Below are 22,619 nucleotides of genomic sequence, written 5' to 3' on the forward strand. Positions count from 1 at the left end.
AGCTTGTTTCTTTTCTGAATCCAGGTTGGGCACCTGACATGTCATGCTTCTTACATAGTGTGATCAACCTTGAGTATTACCTTCCTTACATGGGAGATTAGACAGTTAACCAATTTTCTTGATATACGCAGTCTAAATCCATGTTTGAATGTACAAAGAATTTAAATTGAAAAATTGCAGCTCTTTTTGTTTTTATATTTATTTACTACACAAGTCTTAAATATTGCAGACTCTTACATAATCTTTATAGTGAGCTTTTTATTTTGTGATTCCAATTGCTTATTCTGAATCATTCCCTTATTACAGTAAAATCTTGGTAAACCGAGCCCCAATGAACCGATCTGCTGGATTATCCGAGGGACCTCCCCCCCCACCCCTCTCGTCCCCCTCCCAAAGGAGCCCTCACCCCTTGGAAGGAGCCCATGAGCGCTGCTGCCTAGAAGCGCTCATGGGCTGCTTCCTAAGGGGCGAGGGCTCGGCCAAGGGAAGTAGGCCACGAGTGCTGCTGCAGCAGCGAACGTGGGCCACTTCCTCCAGCCTCTCCCTCTCCTCTCCTCTCCTCTCCTCTCGCAAGAAGGAGCTCCTTCTTGTGAGAGGAGAGGGAGAGGCCGGAGGAAGCGGCCTGCGATCGTGGCCTGCTTCCCTGGGCCCAAATGCCGAGCGGAGGGAGGAAACTTTCCTCTCCGCTTGGTGCTTGGACCTTTAGAGAAGCGGCAGACATGTCGCTATGCAGCGGCATGCCTCGCGCTTCCCTGGATCCAAGCACCGGACGAAAGGAGAAAAGTTCTCCCTTCACCCAGTGCTCAGGCCTTTAGAGAAACGCCAGGCATGTTGCTAAGCAACTGCACGCCTCACACTTCCCTGGGTCCAAGCACCAGGCAAAGGGAGAAAACTTCCTAAACTGCCTTTAGAGAAGCGCCAGGCATGTTGCTAAGCAGCAGCATGCCTCGCGCTTACTTCCCTGGGTCCAAGCGCTGGGTGAAGGGAGAAAACTTCCTAAACTGCCTTTAGAGAAGCTCCAAACATGTTGCTAAGCAGCGGCATGCCTCGCGCTTACTTCCCTGGGTCCAAGCGCCTGCTGGAGGGAGAAGTTTCCTTCCTCTGCTAGGTGCCTGGGCCTACAATCGGGTTATCCAATTAATCCGGGTAACCCGAGTTGCGGTCTACCCGTTTAAATTAGATAACCAGGGTTCTACTGTACTTTCATTTATCACATAGAAAGAAGAATGCACTCATAGAGTGTAAATGTGTCTTCTTTATTAGAACACAAGTCAATATTTTGTTTATTTTGTGTTTTGGGGTAAATGGTGGATCAGAAATTTTATTTTTGGATGCCAAATTCAATGAGTTCCTCTTAAAACCAGATTAATCTGATCTGGTGGATATATCCTCCAAATTAATGCTCTGTAATAGATTACATTTCAAAATAGTCAACATTGAAAGAGTACTTTTTCACCACAACTGGAATTTTAATTATGCAATTTAATTTGTTCACTGGGATATGTGAAGATGTATGATAGAGTCCATTCATGCACTTCTATGTGCAGTAATTAGAATTAGAACTGCACATTAGATCTGTATATTGCTTACTTATCATTAGTGAATTCTGGAAGCTAGAGACAGAAGATGAAAAATGGCTGGATGCATTCATGACATATCTACAATATATACAAATCCTTCCCAATACAAATAATGGCTGGTACTCTGCAGTGGATAAGCTGTGAGGAAATGTGCTTACTTACTTACTTAGGCGATCCCTCGTAGTTCGAGGACTATTGTCTTCCATCTCTATTGTCTTGGGGATGTTCTACCGCAGTGAGGACATCAGTTTCCAGGTGGAAGGCGCTCCCAGTCAGGATTGGCTTGACAGGCCTTCCTCTTAGTACATTTCTTCCTTAAGCCCTCCATTCGTGCCTCTTCGAACTCCGCAGCACTGCTGGTCACAGCTGACCTCCAATTAGAGCGCTCAAGGGCCAGGGCTTCCCAGTTCTCAGTGTCTATGCCACAGTTTTTAAGGTTGGCTTTAAGCCCATCTTTAAATCTCTTTTCCTGCCCACCAACATTACGTTTCCCATTCTTGAGTTCGGAGTAGAGTAACTGCTTTGGGAGACTGTGATCGGGCGTTCGGACAACGTGGCCAGTCCAGCGGAGTTGATGGCGTAGGAGCATCACTTCAGTGCTGGTGGTCTTTGCTTCCTCAAGCACGCTGACATTTGTCTGCCTGTCTTCCCAAGAGATTTGCAGGATTTTTCTGAGGCAACGCTGATGGAAATGTATGGCACACTCAAAGTTGTATCCAATTCAGTCCTCTATCCTGAAGGAATGATTGAAAGGAGAGGGATGGAAAATGGGAATCCAGAGTGTAAAACGCTCAGTTTGGGTGGCACAGATAGTTACAGAATGAGAGAACTACTTCCCCTATATCTTATTGAGAAGCCACAATTTAATACAATTCAATTTTTAATACATGCCCTCATATAAAATACGTATTTCTATAACTTTGAGGTAATGACAATTTTTAAAATAATCTTCACAATTATAAAATACACTGGAAATACCTATCCCTGCAGAACGTTGATAGTTGGAATGTCTAAAAGATAATTAGTGAGGTCCATATAATGGATTAAATGTTGTTGTTCCCATTGTGCATTGTTATGGAAAGTGTATGTTTCAAGAGCTACTATCTTGTGAAACCTGAGCTCAGAGGAACATGCAATTTAAGGAAAGCAATTCCATAAGTCTCATTTCTCTTGAAGTTGTATTAATGAGAATGAATTTGTCATCTCAGACAAGATGGCATGACTCTCTTCATATAGAAATGTGTACTTAATGTGACTGAAGTGAGAGTGCTGTTATCACATTCTTCATTACTCTCTGGTTCATTAGTCAGCAATTTTTTTAAAAAAAACTTAGGAGGATGCCTATGTGCCATAATGTGCATTATCTCAAGATTTGGACTTGACAGATTGCACACTTACTAAAGAGGTTGGTCATGCTCACCTAGTCACCAGGCATGCATCTGAGTGGGCTGAAGTCTCACTTTAAACTTAAACTGGATCAAAAGCATTGTTTTTGATTTGTACTTCGATGTCATATATAGTTTTTCTTTAAAACCCTCAGGGTCTTTTTTGGTTAATTTTCTGTGAAAAACTGAAAATAAGGAAAATGGGAAGATGGAAATGGGATTGAGTGACTTGCATGTCATCTTCTAGTTATAAGGCCTATTTTAGTAGAGGCTGGGGGAGTAGTATGGTAACCATTGGTTCCACCTTTTTCTGCTTTACGTTTTCATATAGCAAGTAGTAAGGCTGGGAGTGGGCTGTTCTGGTAGGTAGCTCCAGAGTCTATTCATGAATTCAAAGTCATACCTGGCTAATCATTCACAAATTTCTGTATTTTCTCCCATCTCCAATGATGTCTTGTGCCATATTTTTAACAGTGATATTGATAACACTGGTGGTGTTGGAAGGAAATCAGATTGGTGGGATGACTGCCACACACACATTCACTTAAGGGCTCACTTACTCAGGCAGGTGGGGGAAGAGAATGGGATGGAGGGAACATAAGTTTTTCCTTACTTGTTCATTCATTTGGCCAGGTTTGCGGGGGGGGGGGGGGGGAGTAGGGCGTGGGATGGGCTGGAGGACTGCAAATGGATGTGCACATACATTCCTGATGCACTCATTTGCTTGGGTGGGCAAGTATTGGCAGAGCTTGAAGAGTTTCCCTCACTCAGGCAGTAGAAAGAGGATAGGTGTGGAATCCCAGGGAGGGAGGGCAGATGATACATGAACCTTCAGGGGGATGGAGGGAAAGGGAGCAAGAAGGGAGGAGGAGTGGATAAAGGTAACTGAGATAATGGCAGCAACATCAGGAGAGCAAAGGCAGTGGGAAGGGGCTGGGACAGCTCCTTTTATGGTGGCAGCATTCCCTCCATCTGCCCCAAAGATGCACACACTAGCCACCATCCTTCTTGTCACTCCACTATTCTGTCCCCTTTTGAGTGAGTGCACTGGACCTAGCCATTCTGCTAGTACAGGTATTTTTGTGTGCATGTTAAATATGGAGGAAGTGTAGAAATGAGTAGATTTTTTACAGTTGTAGGAGTCTTGAATCCCTAGCCCCAGAGAAAATTGAGGGTCAACTGAATCTGTCCTCTTTTTAAAGTGGATGTTAGAAAAAATATTTAAATTCTGTTCCTGCTGCTACTCATTTTTGTCTCTGTGAATATTCATAGTAGACAAAGTCCTGTATTTTTCAATCTGTGTTTTGTTTACTTTCTCATAGTATTTAGTATAGGACAGGCAGTTTAATGCAAAGCACTCCCCCCCCCCCCCTTAGCAAGAAAATTTACTCTTTGCTGCAAAAAAATGTTGAGGGATCATCTCCAATATAAACTGTTGCATCTATCCTTTTGAAATGTTTTATTTATTTATTTATTTATTTATATCCTGCTTTTCTCCCATGGGTGAGATTTAAAGTGGCGAATAATTATTAAAACAGAAATTACATTATGCAAAGCAAAAATAAAACAGATAAACAAATAACACATTACATAAACAATATACAACAACTTTAATAAATACAAATTGTACCACTAAAGTTCCCTGGACCTCAGGCTACTAAAATCATCCATAAAAACATTATACTAAAAATTCTAGAAGCTCTGCTTCTCTAGGCCATGTAAACGTTGTCAAGTCTGAGATGTTGTAGTTTTGTTATTTTGTGCCCTAGCTTGTTCTCACTACTTGTGCCCTGCTTTTGCTGCTGCCATTGTTACACCTGCCCTAGCTCCTTTTTCAATTCTTCCTCTTCCCTTCCCTGTGGTTGCCATTATCAGAACAGTGAAACACAAAATGCCTGAAGGATATGCACATTTTACAAACATCCTCAAAATGAATGAATGAATGTTATTGTTATGGTCACAGACCAAGCGTATAAAACTTCAAAACTTTACATTAAAAATCATTTTTTAAAAAGTATCAACATTAAAACCAAAAATTCACAGCATTTAAAGCAGAAAGTCCATGGGTAATCAAATGAATAAGTTAAAACTTTATCCATTAAAATCATTGACAAACTGCTTCCTTATTTTTATAACTGCCACACAAAACTTAGCAACACTATAAGGGATCGATGTGTCCCTATGCTCTATAACAGTGATTCTCAACCTGGGGTCCCCAGATGTTTTTCACCTTGAACTCCCAGAAATCCTAACAGCTGGTAAACTGACTGGGATTTCTGGTAGTTATAGGCCAAAAAAAATCCGGGGACCCCAGGCTGAGAACCACTGCTCTATAAGATGTTTTAAATGATATTCTTCATTTCTGCCGGGGATTTTCTTCACAATGGGAGTAATAAAAACAGATTGTTCATGCAGAGGTGAGGAGAGGAAGCAGGAAAGCAGCTTGCTCCTTGGTTTAGGTAAGGCCTGTCTAATATTTCCTTAAAAACCTGAGAGTGTGCACTCTTTTCTTAGATTGCCTACTCTTTTCTTAGATAGCCTTAAAAGCCTTAAAAACCTGTGTTTGTTGGACTCTTTACCTTTAAAAACCTGCGTCTGGGCTGATTCTTGAGTGTGGGCTAGCTGTAATTAAGGCTTGCTGTTCTGCCTTTGTTTGGAAAGTGAGGCAAGGCTATTGTTATTGAAAGTGTTGGCTTCCTGTTGAAGCTTTCTGAGCCAGAGTTCACACAGAGGTGAGGAGAGGAAGCAGGAAAGCAACCCACCACTACAGTAAAACACATTCTTACAGTATATACAATAAAGAAAACAACTTTAAAAATACACACACAGGAAGGTGGATAGCATTCTGCCCATAACACACACAATCCTCCTCGGTCACTTCACTCACCAAGAGATGGACCAACAGCAAATACTTGCCACCACATGCACCTGCTGTGGCATGTTCTGCTTTTTCACACAAAAACTAGTCAACTACATCTGCTCCAAATGCAAACAGATGACTCTGATGGAGCAGAGGATCCAACAGCTCGAGCACCGTATTAAGACCCTTAAGGACATTCAGGCACTCGAGCTCTTCTTGGACACTGCACAACACGCTGCTGTAGATCTGCAGCCTGCATCACACCAACACCACCATGACCATGATCAGGAACCTTATGGGGAGATCAACTCACAGGTAGACAACCCTCAGGCTTGGAAGGAGGTCACCCATAGAAGGAGACACAGGACCAGGCAGCCTCCGCAGAACTCCTCTGCTCAGCTGCATTTACACAACAGATTTGAAATTCTAACACCATTAACATACAATCAGGAATCACATCTTGTGGAGGACCACAGTTTCTTAGATATCACTCAGTGGGCCACCCTTGATCAATGCGCAGGGGATAGCCCTGACGGGGACAGTGCATCACCACATTCACACTCATGTAATCATGCAAATGCCCCATCCCCAATTGTAGACCAGGAGCAACAGGAACATCCTTGGGAGAGTAATGGGCTCTCGGATGTATCTCAATGGATTGTCATTGATGAATGCACTGGGGATGTTGAGGAGGAGGACAACACTTTACACCTGCATGATTCACTTCAACAGGAACACTCTTCAGGGGACATACACACTGTCTTGCACAAAAGGGACCCTGTCAATCCTCAAAGGAAACAGGTCTTGGTAGTAGGTGACTCCCTCCTTAGAGGAACGGAAGCCATCATTTCCAGACCGGATGGGATGGCTCGAGAAACATGCTGCCTCCCGGGGGCAAAAATACACCATATCACTCAGAGGCTCAGCAGGTTCCTAAAGCCCCATCACCCTCCCCACCTTATGTTGATTCATGTAGGTACCAATGACACCGCTAGGCATACTTTTCAAAAGATCACAAATGATTTTTGAGCTCTGGGAACAAAGCTAAAACTGTATAATGTACATGTGATCTTTTCATCCCTCCTCCCCGTTGTAGGACACAGCTCTACAAGGGCCGGAAAAATAGTACAGGTCAATAACTGGCTCAGAAAATGGTGTCAAGAGGAACGTTTTGGCTTTCTTGACCATGGTCTACTCTTCCAGGAGGATGGCCTATTGGCAAGTGATGGGGTGAATCTCACACAAGCAGGAAAACATCTTTTTGCACACAGACTCACAAACCTCATTAGGCGCACTTTAAACTAGATCCACTGGGGGAGGGGAACAACAGCCTGGCGAACACTATATTACCCACGACCACAGGGAACCGCCAAAAGGCTAAACGGAGGGCTGCACAAACACAGCAAGGACCAAGTACGGAGAGCACAATAATCCCAAATAAACAGCTCAAGGGGAGGTCACAGGGGCTTACATGTCTTTACACCAACGCTCAGAGCATGGGAAATAAGCAAGACGAACTCCAACTCTTAGCACAGCACCACACATACGATGTCATAGGCATCACTGAAACCTGGTGGGATGACTCCCATCACTGGAATGTAGCCATTGAGGGCTATAACCTCTTTCACAGAAATAGAACAAAAGGGAGAGGAGGGGGAGTAGCTTTATATGTCAAAAACAGTTACGTTGCAGAAGAAATGCAAGACTGTAATCCGGGAAACCAGCTTGAAAGCATCTGGATAAGAATCAAGGGAACCGGGACTCAAAAAGATCTTGTCGTGGGTGTCTACTACAGACCTCCGAGTCAGGATGAAGGACTTGATGAAGCCTTCTGTCAACAGCTGACCAAACAGGCACAAAGAAGAGATATAGTAGTCATGGGCGATTTCAATTATTCCGATATCTGCTGGAAAACAAACTCAGCCAAGAGTACAAAGTCCAACAAATTCCTCACTTGCCTTGCAGATAATTTTATGGTCCAGAAGGTAGAAGAGGCAACAAGAGGATCATCAACTCTTGATCTAATCTTAACAAATGTGGAAGACCTGATCAATACAGTTGAAGTGGTTGGATCCTTAGGGGCAAGTGACCATGTGCTCCTGGAGTTTGCAATACAAAGGAATGCTGAAACTAAGACAAGTCAAACACGCATTCTGGACTTTAAGAGAGCTGACTTCCAAAAAATGAAGGAATTACTGAGCGGCATTCCATGGACGCTGATATTAAAAAACAAGGGAGTTAAGGATGGATGGGAGTTTTTCAAAAGTGAAATACTCAAGGCGCAAATGCAAACAGTGCCAACAAAGAAGAAAAATAAGACAAGTGCAAGGAAGCCAGAATGGATGTCCAAAGAACTTCTAACTGAGCTAAAGCTCAAAAGTGACATGCACAAGAAGTGGAAAAGGGGAGAAATCACCAAAGAAGAATTCAAACGTATAGCCAACACCTATAGGGAAAAGGTTCACAAGGCTTAAGCGCAAAATGAGCTCAGGCTTGCCAGGGACATAAAAAACAACAAAAAAGGCTTTTTTGCTTACGTTGGTAGAAAAAGGAAGAAAAAGGAGGCGATAGGGCCTCTGCAAGGAGAAGATGGGGTGATGGCGACAGGGGACAGGGAAAAGGCAGAACTACTTAATGTCTTCTTTGCCTCGGTCTTCTCACAAAAAGAAAGCCATCTTCAACCTCAGCAACACGGAATGGACGAAGGATTGGGGAAAATCCAACCCCAAATAGGGAAACAAGCTGTCCAGGAACACCTGGCCTCTCTAAACGAATTCAAGTCCCCAGGACCAGATCAGCTACATCCAAGAGTATTGAAGGAATTAGCGGAAGTTATTTCAGAACCACTAGCAATTATCTTCGAGAGTTCTTGGAGAACAGGAGAAGTCCCAGCAGATTGGAGGAGGGCGAATGTGGTCCCTATCTTCAAGAAGGGAAAAAAGAACGACCCAAACAATTACCGTCCGGTCAGCCTCACATCGATACCAGGCAAGATTCTGGAAAAGATCATCAAGGAAGTGGTCTGCGAACACTTAGAAACAAATGCGGTCATTGCTAATAGTCAACACGGATTTACCAAAAACAAGTCATGCCAGACTAATCTGATCTCTTTTTTCGATAGAGTTACGAGTTGGGTCGATACAGGGAATGCTGTGGATGTAGCCTACCTGGATTTCAGTAAGGCCTTCGACAAAGTCCCCCACGACATTCTGGCAAATAAACTAGTAAAATGTGGGCTAGACAAAACTACGGTTAGGTGGATCTGCAATTGGCTAAGCGAACGAACCCAAAGGGTGCTCACCAATGCGTCATCTTCATCATGGAAAGAAGTGACAAGTGGAATAGTAGAGTTGGAAGAGACCTCATGGGCCATCTAGTCCAACCCCCTGCCAAGAAGCAGGAAATCGCATTCAAAGCACCCCCGACAGATGGCCATCCAGCCTCTGCTTAAAAGCCTCCAAGGAAGGAGCCTCCACCACGGCCCCGGGGAGAGAGTTCCACTGTCGAACAGCTCTCACAGTGAGGAAGTTCTTCCTGATGTTCAGGTGGAATCTCCTTTCCTGTAGTTTGAAGCCATTGTTCCGTGTCCTAGTCTGCAGGGCAGCAGAAAACAAGCTTGCTCCCTCCTCCTTATGACTTCCCTTCACATGTTTGTACATGGCTATCATGTCTCCTCTAAGCCTTCTCTTCTGCAGGCTAAACATGCCCAGTTCTTTAAGCCGCTCCTCATAGGGCTTGTTCTCCAGACCCTTAATCATTTTAGTCGCCCTCCTCTGGATGCTTTCCAGCTTGTCAACATCTCCCTTCAACTGTGGTGCCCAAAATTGGACACAGTATTCCAGGTGTGGTCTGACCAAGGCAGAATAGAGGGGGAGCATAACTTCCCTGGATCTAGACGCTATTCCCCTATTGATGCAGGCCAGAATCACATTGGCTTTTTTAGCAGCTGCATCACATTGTTGGCTCATGTTTAACTTGTTGTCCACGAGGACTCCAAGATCTTTTTCGCACACACTGCTGTCAAGCCAGGCGTCCCCCATTCTGTATCTTTGATTTCCATTTTTTCTGCCGAAGTGAAGTATCTTGCATTTGTCCCTGTTGAACTTCATTTTGTTAGTTTTGGCCCATCTCTCTAGTCTGTCAAGATCGTTTTGAATTCTGCTCCTGTCTTCTGGAGTGTTAGCTATCCCTCCCAGTTTTGTGTCGTCTGCAAACTTGATGATCGTGCCTTCTAACCCTTCGTCTAAGTCGTTAATAAAGATGTTGAACAGAACCGGGCCCAGGACGGAGCCCTGCGGCACTCCACTTGTCACTTCTTTCCATGATGAAGACGACGCATTGGTGAGCACCCTTTGGGTTCGTTCGCTTAGCCAATTGCAGATCCACCTAACCGTAGTTTTGTCTAGCCCACATTTTACTAGTTTATTTGCCAGAATGTCGTGGGGGACTTTGTCGAAGGCCTTACTGAAATCCAGGTAGGCTACATCCACAGCATTCCCTGTATCGACCCAACTCGTAACTCTATCGAAAAAAGAGATCAGATTAGTCTGGCATGACTTGTTTTTGGTAAATCCGTGTTGACTATTAGCAATGACCGCATTTGTTTCTAAGTGTTCGCAGACCACTTCCTTGATGATCTTTTCCAGAATCTTGCCTGGTATCGATGTGAGGCTGACTGGACGGTAATTGTTTGGGTCGTTCTTTTTTCCCTTCTTGAAGATAGGGACCACATTCGCCCTCCTCCAATCTGCTGGGACTTCTCCCGTTCTCCAAGAACTCTCGAAGATAATTGCTAGTGGTTCTGAAATAACTTCCGCTAATTCCTTCAATACTCTTGGATGTAGCTGATCTGGTCCTGGGGACTTGAATTCGTTTAGAGAGGCCAGGTGTTCCTGGACAGCTTGTTTCCCTATTTGGGGTTGGATTTCCCCCAATCCTTCGTCCATTCCGTGTTGCTGAGGTTGAAGATGGCTTTCTTTTTGTGAGAAGACCGAGGCAAAGAAGGCATTAAGTAGTTCTGCCTTTTCCCTGTCCCCTGTCACCATCACCCCATCTTCTCCTTGCAGAGGCCCTATCGCCTCCTTTTTCTTCCTTTTTCTACCAACGTAAGCAAAAAAGCCTTTTTTGTTGTTTTTTATGTCCCTGGCAAGCCTGAGCTCATTTTGCGCTTAAGCCTTGTGAACCTTTTCCCTATAGGTGTTGGCTATACGTTTGAATTCTTCTTTGGTGATTTCTCCCCTTTTCCACTTCTTGTGCATGTCACTTTTGAGCTTTAGCTCAGTTAGAAGTTCTTTGGACATCCATTCTGGCTTCTTTGCACTTGTCTTATTTTTCTTCTTTGTTGGCACTGTTTGCATTTGCGCCTTGAGTATTTCACTTTTGAAAAACTCCCATCCATCCTTAACTCCCTTGTTTTTTAATATCGGCGTCCATGGAATGCCGCTCAGTAATTCCTTCATTTTTTGGAAGTCAGCTCTCTTAAAGTCCAGAATGCGTGTTTGACTTGTCTTAGTTTCAGCATTCCTTTGTATTGCAAACTGCAGGAGCACATGGTCACTTGCCCCTAAGGATCCAACCACTTCAACTGTATTGATCATGTCTTCCACATTTGTTAAGATTAGATCAAGAGTTGCTGATCCCCTTGTTGCCTCTTCTACCTTCTGGACCATAAAATTATCTGCAAGGCAAGTGAGGAATTTGTTGGACTTTGTACTCTTGCCTGAGTTTGTTTTCCAGCAGATATCGGGATAATTGAAATCGCCCATGACTACTATATCTCTTCTTTGTGCCTGTTTGGTCAGCTGTTGACAGAAGGCTTCATCAAGTCCTTCATCCTGACTCGGAGGTCTGTAGTAGACACCCACGACAAGATCTTTTTGAGTCCCGGTTCCCTTGATTCTTATCCAGATGCTTTCAAGCTGGTTTCCCGGATTACAGTCTTGCATTTCCTCTGCAACATAACTGTTTTTGACATATAAAGCTACTCCCCCTCCCCCTCCCCTTTGTTCTATTTCTGTGAAAGAGGTTATAGCCCTCAATGGTTAAATTCCAGTGATGGGAGTCATCCCACCAGGTTTCAGTGATGCCTATGACATCGTATGTGTGGTGCTGTGCTAGGAGTTGGAGTTCGTCTTGCTTATTTCCCATGCTCTGAGCATTGGTGTAAAGACATGTAAGCCCCTGTGACCTCCCCTCGAACTGTTTATTTGGGATTATTGTGCTCTCTGTACTTGGTCCTTGCTGTGTTTGTGCAGCCCTCCGTTTAGCCTTTCGGCGGTTCCCTGTGGTCGTGGGTAATATAGTGTTCGCCAGGCTGTTGTTCCCCTCCCCCAGTGGATCTAGTTTAAAGTGCGCCTGATGAGGTTTGTGAGTCTGTGTGCAAAAAGATGTTTTCCTGCTTGTGTGAGATGCACCCCATCGCTTGCCAGTAGTCCATCCTCTTGGAGGAGTAGACCATGGTCAAGGAAGCCAAAATGCTCCTCTTGACACCATTTTCTGAGCCAGTTATTGACCTGTACTATTTTTCCGGCCCTTGTAGAGCCGTGTCCTACAACTTGGAGGCTTTTAAGCAGAAGCTGGATGGCCATCTGTCGGGGGTGCTTTGAATGCGATTTCCTGCTTCTTAGCAGGGGGTTGGACTAGATGGCCCATGTGGTCTCTTCCAACTCTACTATTCTATGATTCTATGATTCTATAGGGAGGAGGGATGAAAAGATCACATGTACATTATACAGTTTTAGCTTTGTTCCCAGAGCTCGAAAATCATTTGTGATCTTTTGAAAAGTATGCCTAGCGGTGTCATTGGTACCTACATGAATCAACATAAGGTGGGGAGGGTGATGGGGCTTTAGGAACCTGCTGAGCCTCTGAGTGATACGGTGTATTTTTGCCCCCGGGAGGCAGCATGTTTCTCGAGCCATCCCATCCGGTCTGGAAATGATGGCTTCCGTTCCTCTAAGGAGGGAGTCACCTACTACCAAGACCTGTTTCCTTTGAGGATTGACAGGGTCCCTTTTGTGCAAGACAGTGTGTATGTCCCCTGAAGAGTGTTCCTGTTGAAGTGAATCATGCAGGTGTAAAGTGTTGTCCTCCTCCTCAACATCCCCAGTGCATTCATCAATGACAATCCATTGAGATACATCCGAGAGCCCATTACTCTCCCAAGGATGTTCCTGTTACTCCTGGTCTATGATTGGGGATGGAGCATTTGCATGATTACATAAGTGTGACTGTGGTGATGCACTGTCCCCGTCAGGGCTATCCCCTGCGCATTGATCCAGGGTGGTCCACTGAGTGGTATCTAAGAAACTGTGGTCCTCCACAAGATGTGTTTCCTGATTGTATGTTAATGATGTAAGAATTTCAAATCTGTTGTGTAAATGCAGCTGAGCAGCGGAGTTCTGCGGAGGCTGCCTGGTCCTGCAGAATGGGGGACGCCTGGCTTGACAGCAGTGTGTGCGAAAAAGACCTTGGAGTCCTCGTGGACAGCAAGTTAAACATGAGCCAACAATGTGATGCAGCAGCTAAAAAAGCCAACGGGATTCTGGCCTGCATCAATAGGGGTATAGCATCTAGATCCAGGGAAGTCATGCTCCCCCTATATTCTGCCTTGGTCAGACCACACCTGGAATACTGCGTCCAATTCTGGGCACCACAGTTGAAGGGAGATGTTGACAAGCTGGAAAGCATCCAGAGGAGGGCGACTAAAATGATTAAGGGTCTGGAGAACAAGCCCTATGAGGAGCGGCTTAAAGAGCTTGGCATGTTTAGCCTGCAGAAGAGAAGGCTGAGAGGAGACATGATAGCCATGTACAAATACGTGAAGGGAAGTCATAGGGAGGAGGGAGCAAGATTGTTTTCTGCTGCCCTGCAGACTAGGACATGGAACAATGGCTTCAAACTACAGGAAAGGAGATTCCACCTGAACATCAGGAAGAACTTCCTCACTGTGAGGGCTGTTCGACAGTGGAACTCTCTCCCCCAGACTGTGGTGGAGGCTCCTTCCTTGGAGGCTTTTAAGCAGAGGCTGGATGGCCATCTGTCGGGGGTGCTCTGAATGCGATTTCCTGCTTCTTGGCAGGGGGTTGGACTGGATGGCCCATGAGGTCTCTTCCAACTCTACTATTCTATGATTCTATGATTGAATATCCTTATAAAAATTACATTGTACGTAAAAGGACATGCCTAGTAGTTTCCACTTTCTCCATGCCACATGGGCATACACACTCATGATAGGGGATACCTGTAAACTTATCCAGCAGTAATGCTAATGGTAACACATTGAATCTGGCCAGGATGAAGGATCTCCTAAATTTGGGGATATCTGTCTTTGTTAAATAACTTGCTGGAGTGAGAAACGTCATACTGTTTTTAATTTCTGGGTATCTGCCCATTTCCCCCAGATGCTCTTGCAACTTAGTGGCGAATTTGACTTGTTTGTATCCAAGTGCTATTAAAGTTTGAGGTGTAAACCCCATGCTTCTCAGCTTCTCCTGCAACACAAGTTTTCATACTGTCTGAAACCTGTCTATTAAGGTGAGGGGGGCCAGGCCCACTGGGCAAAAAATCAATTTTAACTAGTACTGGATCTTCAGGATCCACACCTGGGTCTCAATTGAAATTGGGCTCAGGTCCAGATGGACTGCAGCATTTGAGACACAGGCAGGGACCCCCAACAGTATGTGCAGGTATTTAGTTTGGAGGGTTTTGAATGTGTTAACATTTTTATAAGTGCATACTTGTACTCCATATAGAAGCTTAGGAATAACTGTTGCTACAAATACCTGGGTAGCAGCAGGAATATATTGCCCTCCCTTCCCATAGAACCTTGTGATTGCTTTGGTATTCCACTGGGCATTTACAGTGGAGTTTTTATTGTAAGTATCTCATGTGCCCCTTGCCTGAAAAATAATTCTCAGATATTTAAAAAGCATAACCTGTTCAATGAACCAATTGCCAATCCACCATTTATGTGTCACTTTTTTTTAGTGAACACCATGACTTTCAATTTGGAGTAATTAATTCTCAGTTGTTCAGTTTTACAATATGACTCTAGGATTCTTAGTAGCCATCTTAACCTCACACAAGAGAGAGAGAGAGAGAAGCACTGAATCGTCCACATATAAGAGAATAGGGAGTGGCATGTTTGCAAAATTAGGTGGATGCACACTCTTTTTCCATATTTCTCACTAGTGAGTTAATATAAAAATTGAATAATTCAATCCTCAAAAAGTAAAAACTATTCTTACACAAAGGTTCTCCATATTGATCCAATGTTGTTTTCTGACATTCCAGATTGGCATCTGACCTGATTCACATAGTCAGTGTATATCTCTTTCAAACACTACACTGGCCTAGGACTCAGGGTTCTTCTACACTGACACTATAATTCATCTTGGAGCTGGTTTGAAAGACACTGATTTAGCTGCATGGGTTATCAGATTGCCATGCCAGGAACCAGTTTGAGGTCAGGAAGGTGATTACATTTACCTGGCCTCAAACTACTGTGCAGATTCCATCAGCAACCATTTTTTGTAGAAATGCTCCTCAATACATCAGAAGCATATAGGGTGAAAAAAGGGAAGTGACAGTTAAGAGCAGAGGTAATCAATTATGCCTCACAGGGGATCGATTAGACCTTTGTTGTCTGGCCATGCCCTTGGGGAGTTTTTTTGGCATCTGCCATTAGGGATTCTTCAGCAGGGGTGGGTTTTTTTTGTTTGTTTTTTTTTTTTTTACAATGCCTCATATTTTGCAGAAACAATGTTGCCTTGAACCTTAGATATGCTAGCATCTGCTGCAGTCTATATTTTGACAGAATTCAGACTTTTGCGGGATTTTTAAAATGTGTAGTATATCCTTTGATGCACGCTCCATTAGGGGTGTGAATTTTGATGCCACTGTGGTCTCAAGTAGGCTTCAACTCGTATGGTCAGTGTAGAAGGGCCCCCCATAGTAGACCAAATGAAATCACTGGGTCTTACTGTGACATGTAGTTCATTATGACTGTGACAGTTAAATTTCACAGACATTTATTAAACATTTATTTAATTTAATATTTGTGCTCATCTTTACATTTAGTTTCATTTGTTGTATCCCAACCATGTTGTAACTTAGCTGCTCAGAATTTAAATCATAGTTTTTAAGGCTTATGTATGTAGTAGTTTTTAAATTGGTCCCCATATAAATAAGATGATGATGATGATACCATATAATTAATATTTTTTCATATTTAACTACATCCAATAATAGAGTGATAGTAGACAAAAGAAAATGAATATTAAAACAGTATAGTTGTCTTAACTATATTTATATAATTTTTGCTCAGCACTCAAATGAAGAAAAAGCAGTATTTGAACACTATTTAGTCACAGATGACAAACAAGTTTTTCTGTTTGTTAGTTAGTTCAGCCTATGCTAATAGATCATGTTAAGCAAGAACTATGCATAAAATGTGACTAAATCCTCAGTTTGACAACCTTCCAATAACATAATGTGTTGTTGTAGATTCCTCTTGAGTGACTATTAGTTATCATTAATTAACCTCTAAGCCTAGCAAAATGCCAGGCTTAGATGCTACAGAGAGGAATTATTATTATGCAGAATCTGGGTTGAATCTTTCAACCATTAAGTTAGAGAAATTGCAGTTGCTTCTGTATAGAGCACAAAATACGATCACTGCTCATTCCCACTCTCTGTGTCAGAGTTCATTATGTACTGAACACGGAGTGATCTGAATGTGCACATTTCAAAGGTATGTGTATAAAGGGAAATTAGTCCAGGTGAATGTTTAAATATACAGTTAAGTGAGTGGGAGTGGGAAATTACAGATGTAAAATGTTATCAGCTGTCATCTGTTGTTTTTCTCTTTCAGCAAATGATGATTATGATAGATACGTAGATAGATAGATCAATAGAGAGATAGATTTAGCAATAGACAGGCAGAAAGACCGAAAGATAGACAGCTCATGCAGCATCTTTTGAGAACATATTAGGCAGTACCTACCATATTGCTCTTTTTAAAACATGACAGAGTTGTTAGGAAGAGCTTTAGCATAGTATCTCACAAGGCATTTTGGTTTTCTAGAGGCTTGTGCTGCTGTAAGTTCTTTACCTTGCATTAAAATGTGACAGCATGTTCAAACGCTTGCATCGAGTCATCAGCACAGCTTTAAAATCTATACTTATAAAAATTGCCTGTTTTGAACCTTTTTTCCTCTTCGTTCTCTTTTTCTTTAAAAAAATCTCACGATGGTATCCAAATTAGGATGTGCTTAAAAATATAGATGGCTTCAAGAAGACATTCCAGGAAATCCACAGAGCACAATCTGTCAATGGAGTCCCTGTTCCAACAGAGCAGTTAGATGATATGGCAGAGAGGTAAGTCTGATTTCATTTTTAATGCTGCAGTGATGAAAGAACCTGTTTGCTTTACAATTTTCCCCCCAGTTAAAAATCAGTATCTGTTAGATTTCTAGTGGGCTTCAAATAACTATGGAAACAGCAACTGTTTCATGATGTAAGTACCTCATAGTAATAGATTACAGGCATTATTGAAAAGGCATGAAATTGAATAAGCTGTGGATCTGAGGTTTAAAATAAAGACTGGTAGTTTGTTGCCATTTACCACTGAGGAAAATCTTATATAACACCTTTTGGAATGCTAATGCCTGTGGGAGAAATGAGAAGTGGATCTTTTGTAAATCAAAATAGTTTAGGATACCAATCAACATAGATTTACAACAATCTGAATTTAAAAATATTTACTTTTGTCTAAATATGCTTAGTCCTGAGCTATAAGTTAGACATTTTCTTATTTTATAATTAGAGTTATTAGCTATTAACAAGCAAGCTACAAAATAGTCATATTGCAAAATTAGATGTGCTATCAGGCTTTGCATTTACAACAAGAAAACATAATTTTATTATTATTTAATGCTTCATTGTATAACTGGAATGTGATTTGTTCCTAGGTTCAATTTTGTTGCCTCTACTGCTGAACTCCATCTGCTGAAAATGGAGTTCTTAGAACTGAAGTACCGTCTGCTATCTCTTTTGGTCTTTGCGGAATCAAAATTAAAATCATGGATTATCAAATATGGAAGAAGAGAATCTGTTGAACTGCTTCTTCAAAACTATATGGTGAGTTTATCCTAGTTTAGTTTTGAATAGAGATAATGTTTCTTATCCTATATGATAGCAATGTTTTTTAAAGAGAGAGAGAGAAAAGAAAATAGATAAGAAAAGGAAAATCACCCAGTTATCTGTTAATATCTTTAATACAGAAAATAAGTAGAGAGAGCATGGTAGGGATGATGGCTCCTACATCATGGTGACCAAAGGCACATGTGGTCACATTGTTCATATCCTTTTAATCTAGGTAAGGCATGCTGAAATGTGGAAAATACTGCAAAATACTGAGCACATTAGCATATATTCTCTTTTAACTTGGATGTTCTGCTCTGAAGAGACTCCGCTTTCTTAATATTGTGTTTAACATATACTGTAGTTCCGATTACACTTAATTAGAGAACAGGCTGTTGCTTTATGGTTGAATACATACCTTTGCATACTGAAAGTAATCAGTCGAGTTCCTAGCATAATGTGTATTCATATCTACCATACCCTTTAACAGATATTAATATTCAAAACAAAATCTCTACAAGATGCCAATAATATTAAGTTAGAAGAACCAATGGGGTGTAGGGCAACTGCATTAGGTTAGGACCTGGACAGGACATTTTGCTTTCAGGGGCCAAATGGTGCCTACTATTTTATCAATAGAAGCCAGCTGGATTGGCAGTTGAATCTTATGTCTGCTGCCAGTGGGACAGGTCCTTAATCCCATTTTAAGATAGCAGACTAATGTAGGGGTACTGGCCTGGCTCTGTCTGTGTGACACACACACACACAGATCTGTTCTAAGAGAAAGGAGTAGTCAAGGTGCTACAGAGTAAACATGCCTCCTAGCAAACAAAGCAGGATGAGAGAAAGCAGGGAACTGAGGATGAAAGATAGAGCTCATTTATTAAAGGAGTCTAGTACTTTCTTGGTTGTCCCTAGAATTATACTGCATTATAAAATGTTGTCATTAGTTTTTAGGACCAGGTAGAACACCTGTTTACCTTTTGCCTTTTAACGCCTAACCACCATTTAATAAGGCCATTAGGTCAATAAATAATGTATGAATTTTACAGTAAAATAAACTGCAATAAGCATTTATTTTTGTATAAAGAAATTAAATGTTATTAGTTGGCATGTATTTCCTAGTTTTTATCAATATTTTGTATTGTAGGTGAAAAGAAAAAAGAAAAAAAGCATGTGAACTATGAATTTCAATTTAAGTTCAGAATTTTGATATTATTGATAATAGAATTGATAATACAAAACAAAATGGCTGAGAAAGCCTTTTTGGCCTTTGCAAGCTGACAAAGACTCATTTCACATTTTTAAAAGCCTTTTATAAAACAGTGGTTAATGTGTACCAGAATTATTGCAATGCCTTTGACAGCTAAAAGGCATTTTTCATGTATTCATTTCAAAATCAGATTAGGTTGCTTATTGTAATAATATGGCTATTCCCAAGTTGAAACATGTCTATGTACAGAAATGAATGATGAAGAACTCCATAAATCTTATAAGGATCACAAAATGTATTTTCCCAGAAATGACAGTTGCCTCAAGTGATTTTCCCAGCACACTGGGCTGTGGCACAGGGGCCGGGCTATGGCGCAGGCTGTTGAGCAGCCTGCTGCAATAAATCACTCTGACCATGAGGTCATGAGTTCGAGGCCAGTCCTTGGCGGGGTGAGCACCCGTCAATTAAAAATTAAAAATAGCCCCTGCTCGTTGCTGACCTAGCAACCCGAAAGATAGTTGCATCTATCAAGTAGGAAATAAGGTACCACTTATAAAAGTGGGGAGGCAAGTTTAACTAATTTACGACTTGGAATGAGGAAGTGCCATCAGAGTGGATGATGAAGCAGCTGCTCCCCCCTGTGGCCAGAATCGAACATCCCCTCAGGAGAAGTTTAAATTGTCTCTGCGTCTGTCTGTCTGTCTCTGTCTCTGTTTGATGTGTTTATGGGCATTGCATGTTTGCCCTATGTGTGTATAATGTGATCCGCCCTGAGTCCCCTTCGGGGTGAGAAGGGCGGAATATAAATACTGTAAATAAATAAAATTAAGAAATATTAGTTTCCTTATTGTAACTGACATACATTTAGATAGACCGAAATTATTTATTTATTATTTATTTATTACATTTATATCCCGCCCTTCTCACCCCGAAGGGGACTCAGAGCGGCTTACAAACAAAATGTACCTACAATATATTATATTATTAGCATAGCACAATATTAGCATTATATATCACTATTTTGCACTATACCACTATACTGTAATATTAGTAATATTACATGTAATATATGATATATAATTAATATTATTATCTTGTATTATTATTAGAATTATATTGTTTTCCATTATAACATTATTACCAATATTATAGATCTGAATAATTTGGAAGCCATGTTTATTTTCACTTTAACCTGAATCAACCTGGTTTAGCAGAACACAAGGGTATGCAAAATGTGTGTTTTCAATTATCCTCTCTCCCCTCCCCCCCAATCATAGTCTTAACTACAAATATCTCAAATATCTTTGCTTTTCAGTACCAAAACAACAATTGCTACTGTTGTTTATTCGTTTGAAGGGTAAAGATTTGATCCATTGTGTAGCACAACAGGTCTGCTTTGCTTAGCAACAAAATTGAAAAGCCAAGATTTACACACGCGTAACTGACTAATATGCTAGCAGCCAATATGCTGCTGCAGAGATGTATATCTCTAACCTTGTTTGCCCAATATTCTATTTCCAGGATATTCTGATATCTGCATTACGTGTTAATTCTGTACATCATCATATAGTACTGGTTGTGCCTGTTGAATTTTGTCCGCTCTCCCTTCAGTGTGTGCAAAAATCCTGGTTCAATCACAGTAGTAAAAACAAGCAAGCTTATGGTGCAACTAGATTATCTGATGCATCTTATTCTAAGCATACTTATATTCTGAAAACCAAGGTCATAGGATCATACTATCTTTCTAGCCATTTTAACCATTTTAAACTCCCTTAATTTCAGTGAGATGTGTTTGCTAAATGTTAGATGGATTGTGTTGGTGTCGAGTGAAAGCTATTCTTTGCATCTAGAAATTGTTGAACATGTTTTGCATTTTGTGCATATTTAATCCATAATCCTTACTGCTAGCTCAAATATTGGACAGCTACCACTAGGCAGCACAGACAATACTGAATTAGATGAAGCAGTTATTATGTTATCAGATAGCCTTATATGATCATTCAGCCCAACTGTATGGCATCCCATTTAGTACCTAATGTTAACTGGAGCTTTAGAGTTTGTGGGAACCTTTCTTTCTCATTTTCCCATAGAATGTAGTTTGAAGATGGTGAAAAGATTGTTACTGTTGAGAGAAATTGGTAAATAAATGTACAGAGAAATAAAAATAAATAAATAATCTGTCAGAATTCAGGTTGGTTTCCCAGAATCAATGCTGTTGAACATCATTTTCAATTTCTTTTTATTCCAGTCTGTTATCGAGAATAACAAATTTTTTGAGCAGTATGAAGTTACATATCAAATCCTGAAAAAGGCAGCTGACATGTATGCAAAAGCTAATGGCTCACGTAAGTAGCAGTGTAGTTGTCCAGTTTCCTTTTTAAATGCTGTTGGATTCCATTTTTGCTGTGTGATCAAGCTATGTTGTTGCTAAGCAGTCTGGAAAATGACAAAATTCGAGTCCAAGTTTGTTGGGTATTAGGGACATAAGCAACTTGATGAAGATAGGTTAGAGCTTGTCAACACAGTAGAGCAGTCTGTGTTTTTGCAGCATGTTCTTGTTGCATTAAAGCATATCGAAGCTACTATTCTCTAGCAATGAGAGAGTGGTCCCATGGCAACAACATTTATAACATACTCAAACAGAATCACAACATTAACCTTAAGAGTGTTGCCCTCAACATGGATGCACATCATACTTGAAGCATGCATGTGATCTGTACTTCTAAATCAAAACTGTAATGTAAACTTCCTGTTTTCTTATGTTATTTCTTATGTACATTTTCCTGTGTTATGTTATTGTAGCCATAAAAACTATTGGATAATAGTTCTGTTTGCTATTACTGTATATCCATGGCCATATATTGTTTTCATAAAACCCTCTGTAAAATATAAATACTGCCATCAGGATATTCTTATATATTTTATTCATTTGTGATAGTACATCATTTCTGATTATATGGGATTTATTTTCTTTCCTTCTGGACATTAAAACTGATTTTAATTCAGTTTCATGACAGCTGTGCACATACACACTTTTCAGTAACATCAGATATGTTTTAGTGAAACAAAAAGTTTAAAATGAAGTCATTTAACTAGTTAATTGATTGATAGCTGGTGTTATTGCTGTTTATAGATTGGCATAGTCAATCTGTTGGATTAAAAATGTAAAGGCCTGTACTGTTTTTTAGCGGAGGAAATAGAGAGTGTTGCAAGATTCATGAGTGACACAACCACACAGTGGAGGCACTTGTCTGTTGAAGTGAGAAGTGTGAAGAGCATGTTAGAAGAAGTCATTTCTAACTGGGACCGATATAGCAGTACAGTGGCCAGTTTGCAGGCCTGGCTGGAAGATGCTGAAAAAATGTTGAATCAAGCCGAACATGCCAAAAAGGTAAGGAGCAATTTTTTAAATAGCCATTCTAGGATTGTGGAATCCT

The 22,619-nt window shown here is 41.3% G+C and overlaps 1 protein-coding gene across 18 annotated transcripts in view; it reads left to right on the forward strand.

Moving 5' to 3' along the window:
- Positions 1-22,619, forward strand: part of syne1 (spectrin repeat containing nuclear envelope protein 1) — a 371,674-nt gene that overhangs the window by 98,644 nt on the left and 250,411 nt on the right. For 17 of the 18 annotated variants that reach the window (XM_062977242.1, XM_062977181.1, XM_062977206.1 and 14 more), the window contains 4 exons: positions 17,092-17,204; positions 17,798-17,966; positions 21,431-21,527; positions 22,371-22,573. In XM_062977242.1, the coding sequence (XP_062833312.1) occupies positions 17,092-17,204; positions 17,798-17,966; positions 21,431-21,527; positions 22,371-22,573 (582 nt within the window). Of the gene's footprint in view, positions 1-16,428; positions 16,579-17,091; positions 17,205-17,797; positions 17,967-21,430; positions 21,528-22,370; positions 22,574-22,619 lie in introns of those variants that run through there. The other variant, XM_062977240.1, reaches the window with a different exon arrangement.

The sequence above is a fragment of the Anolis carolinensis genome, chromosome 1, assembly GCF_035594765.1.
Source record: "Anolis carolinensis isolate JA03-04 chromosome 1, rAnoCar3.1.pri, whole genome shotgun sequence".
NCBI lineage: Eukaryota > Metazoa > Chordata > Lepidosauria > Squamata > Dactyloidae > Anolis > Anolis carolinensis.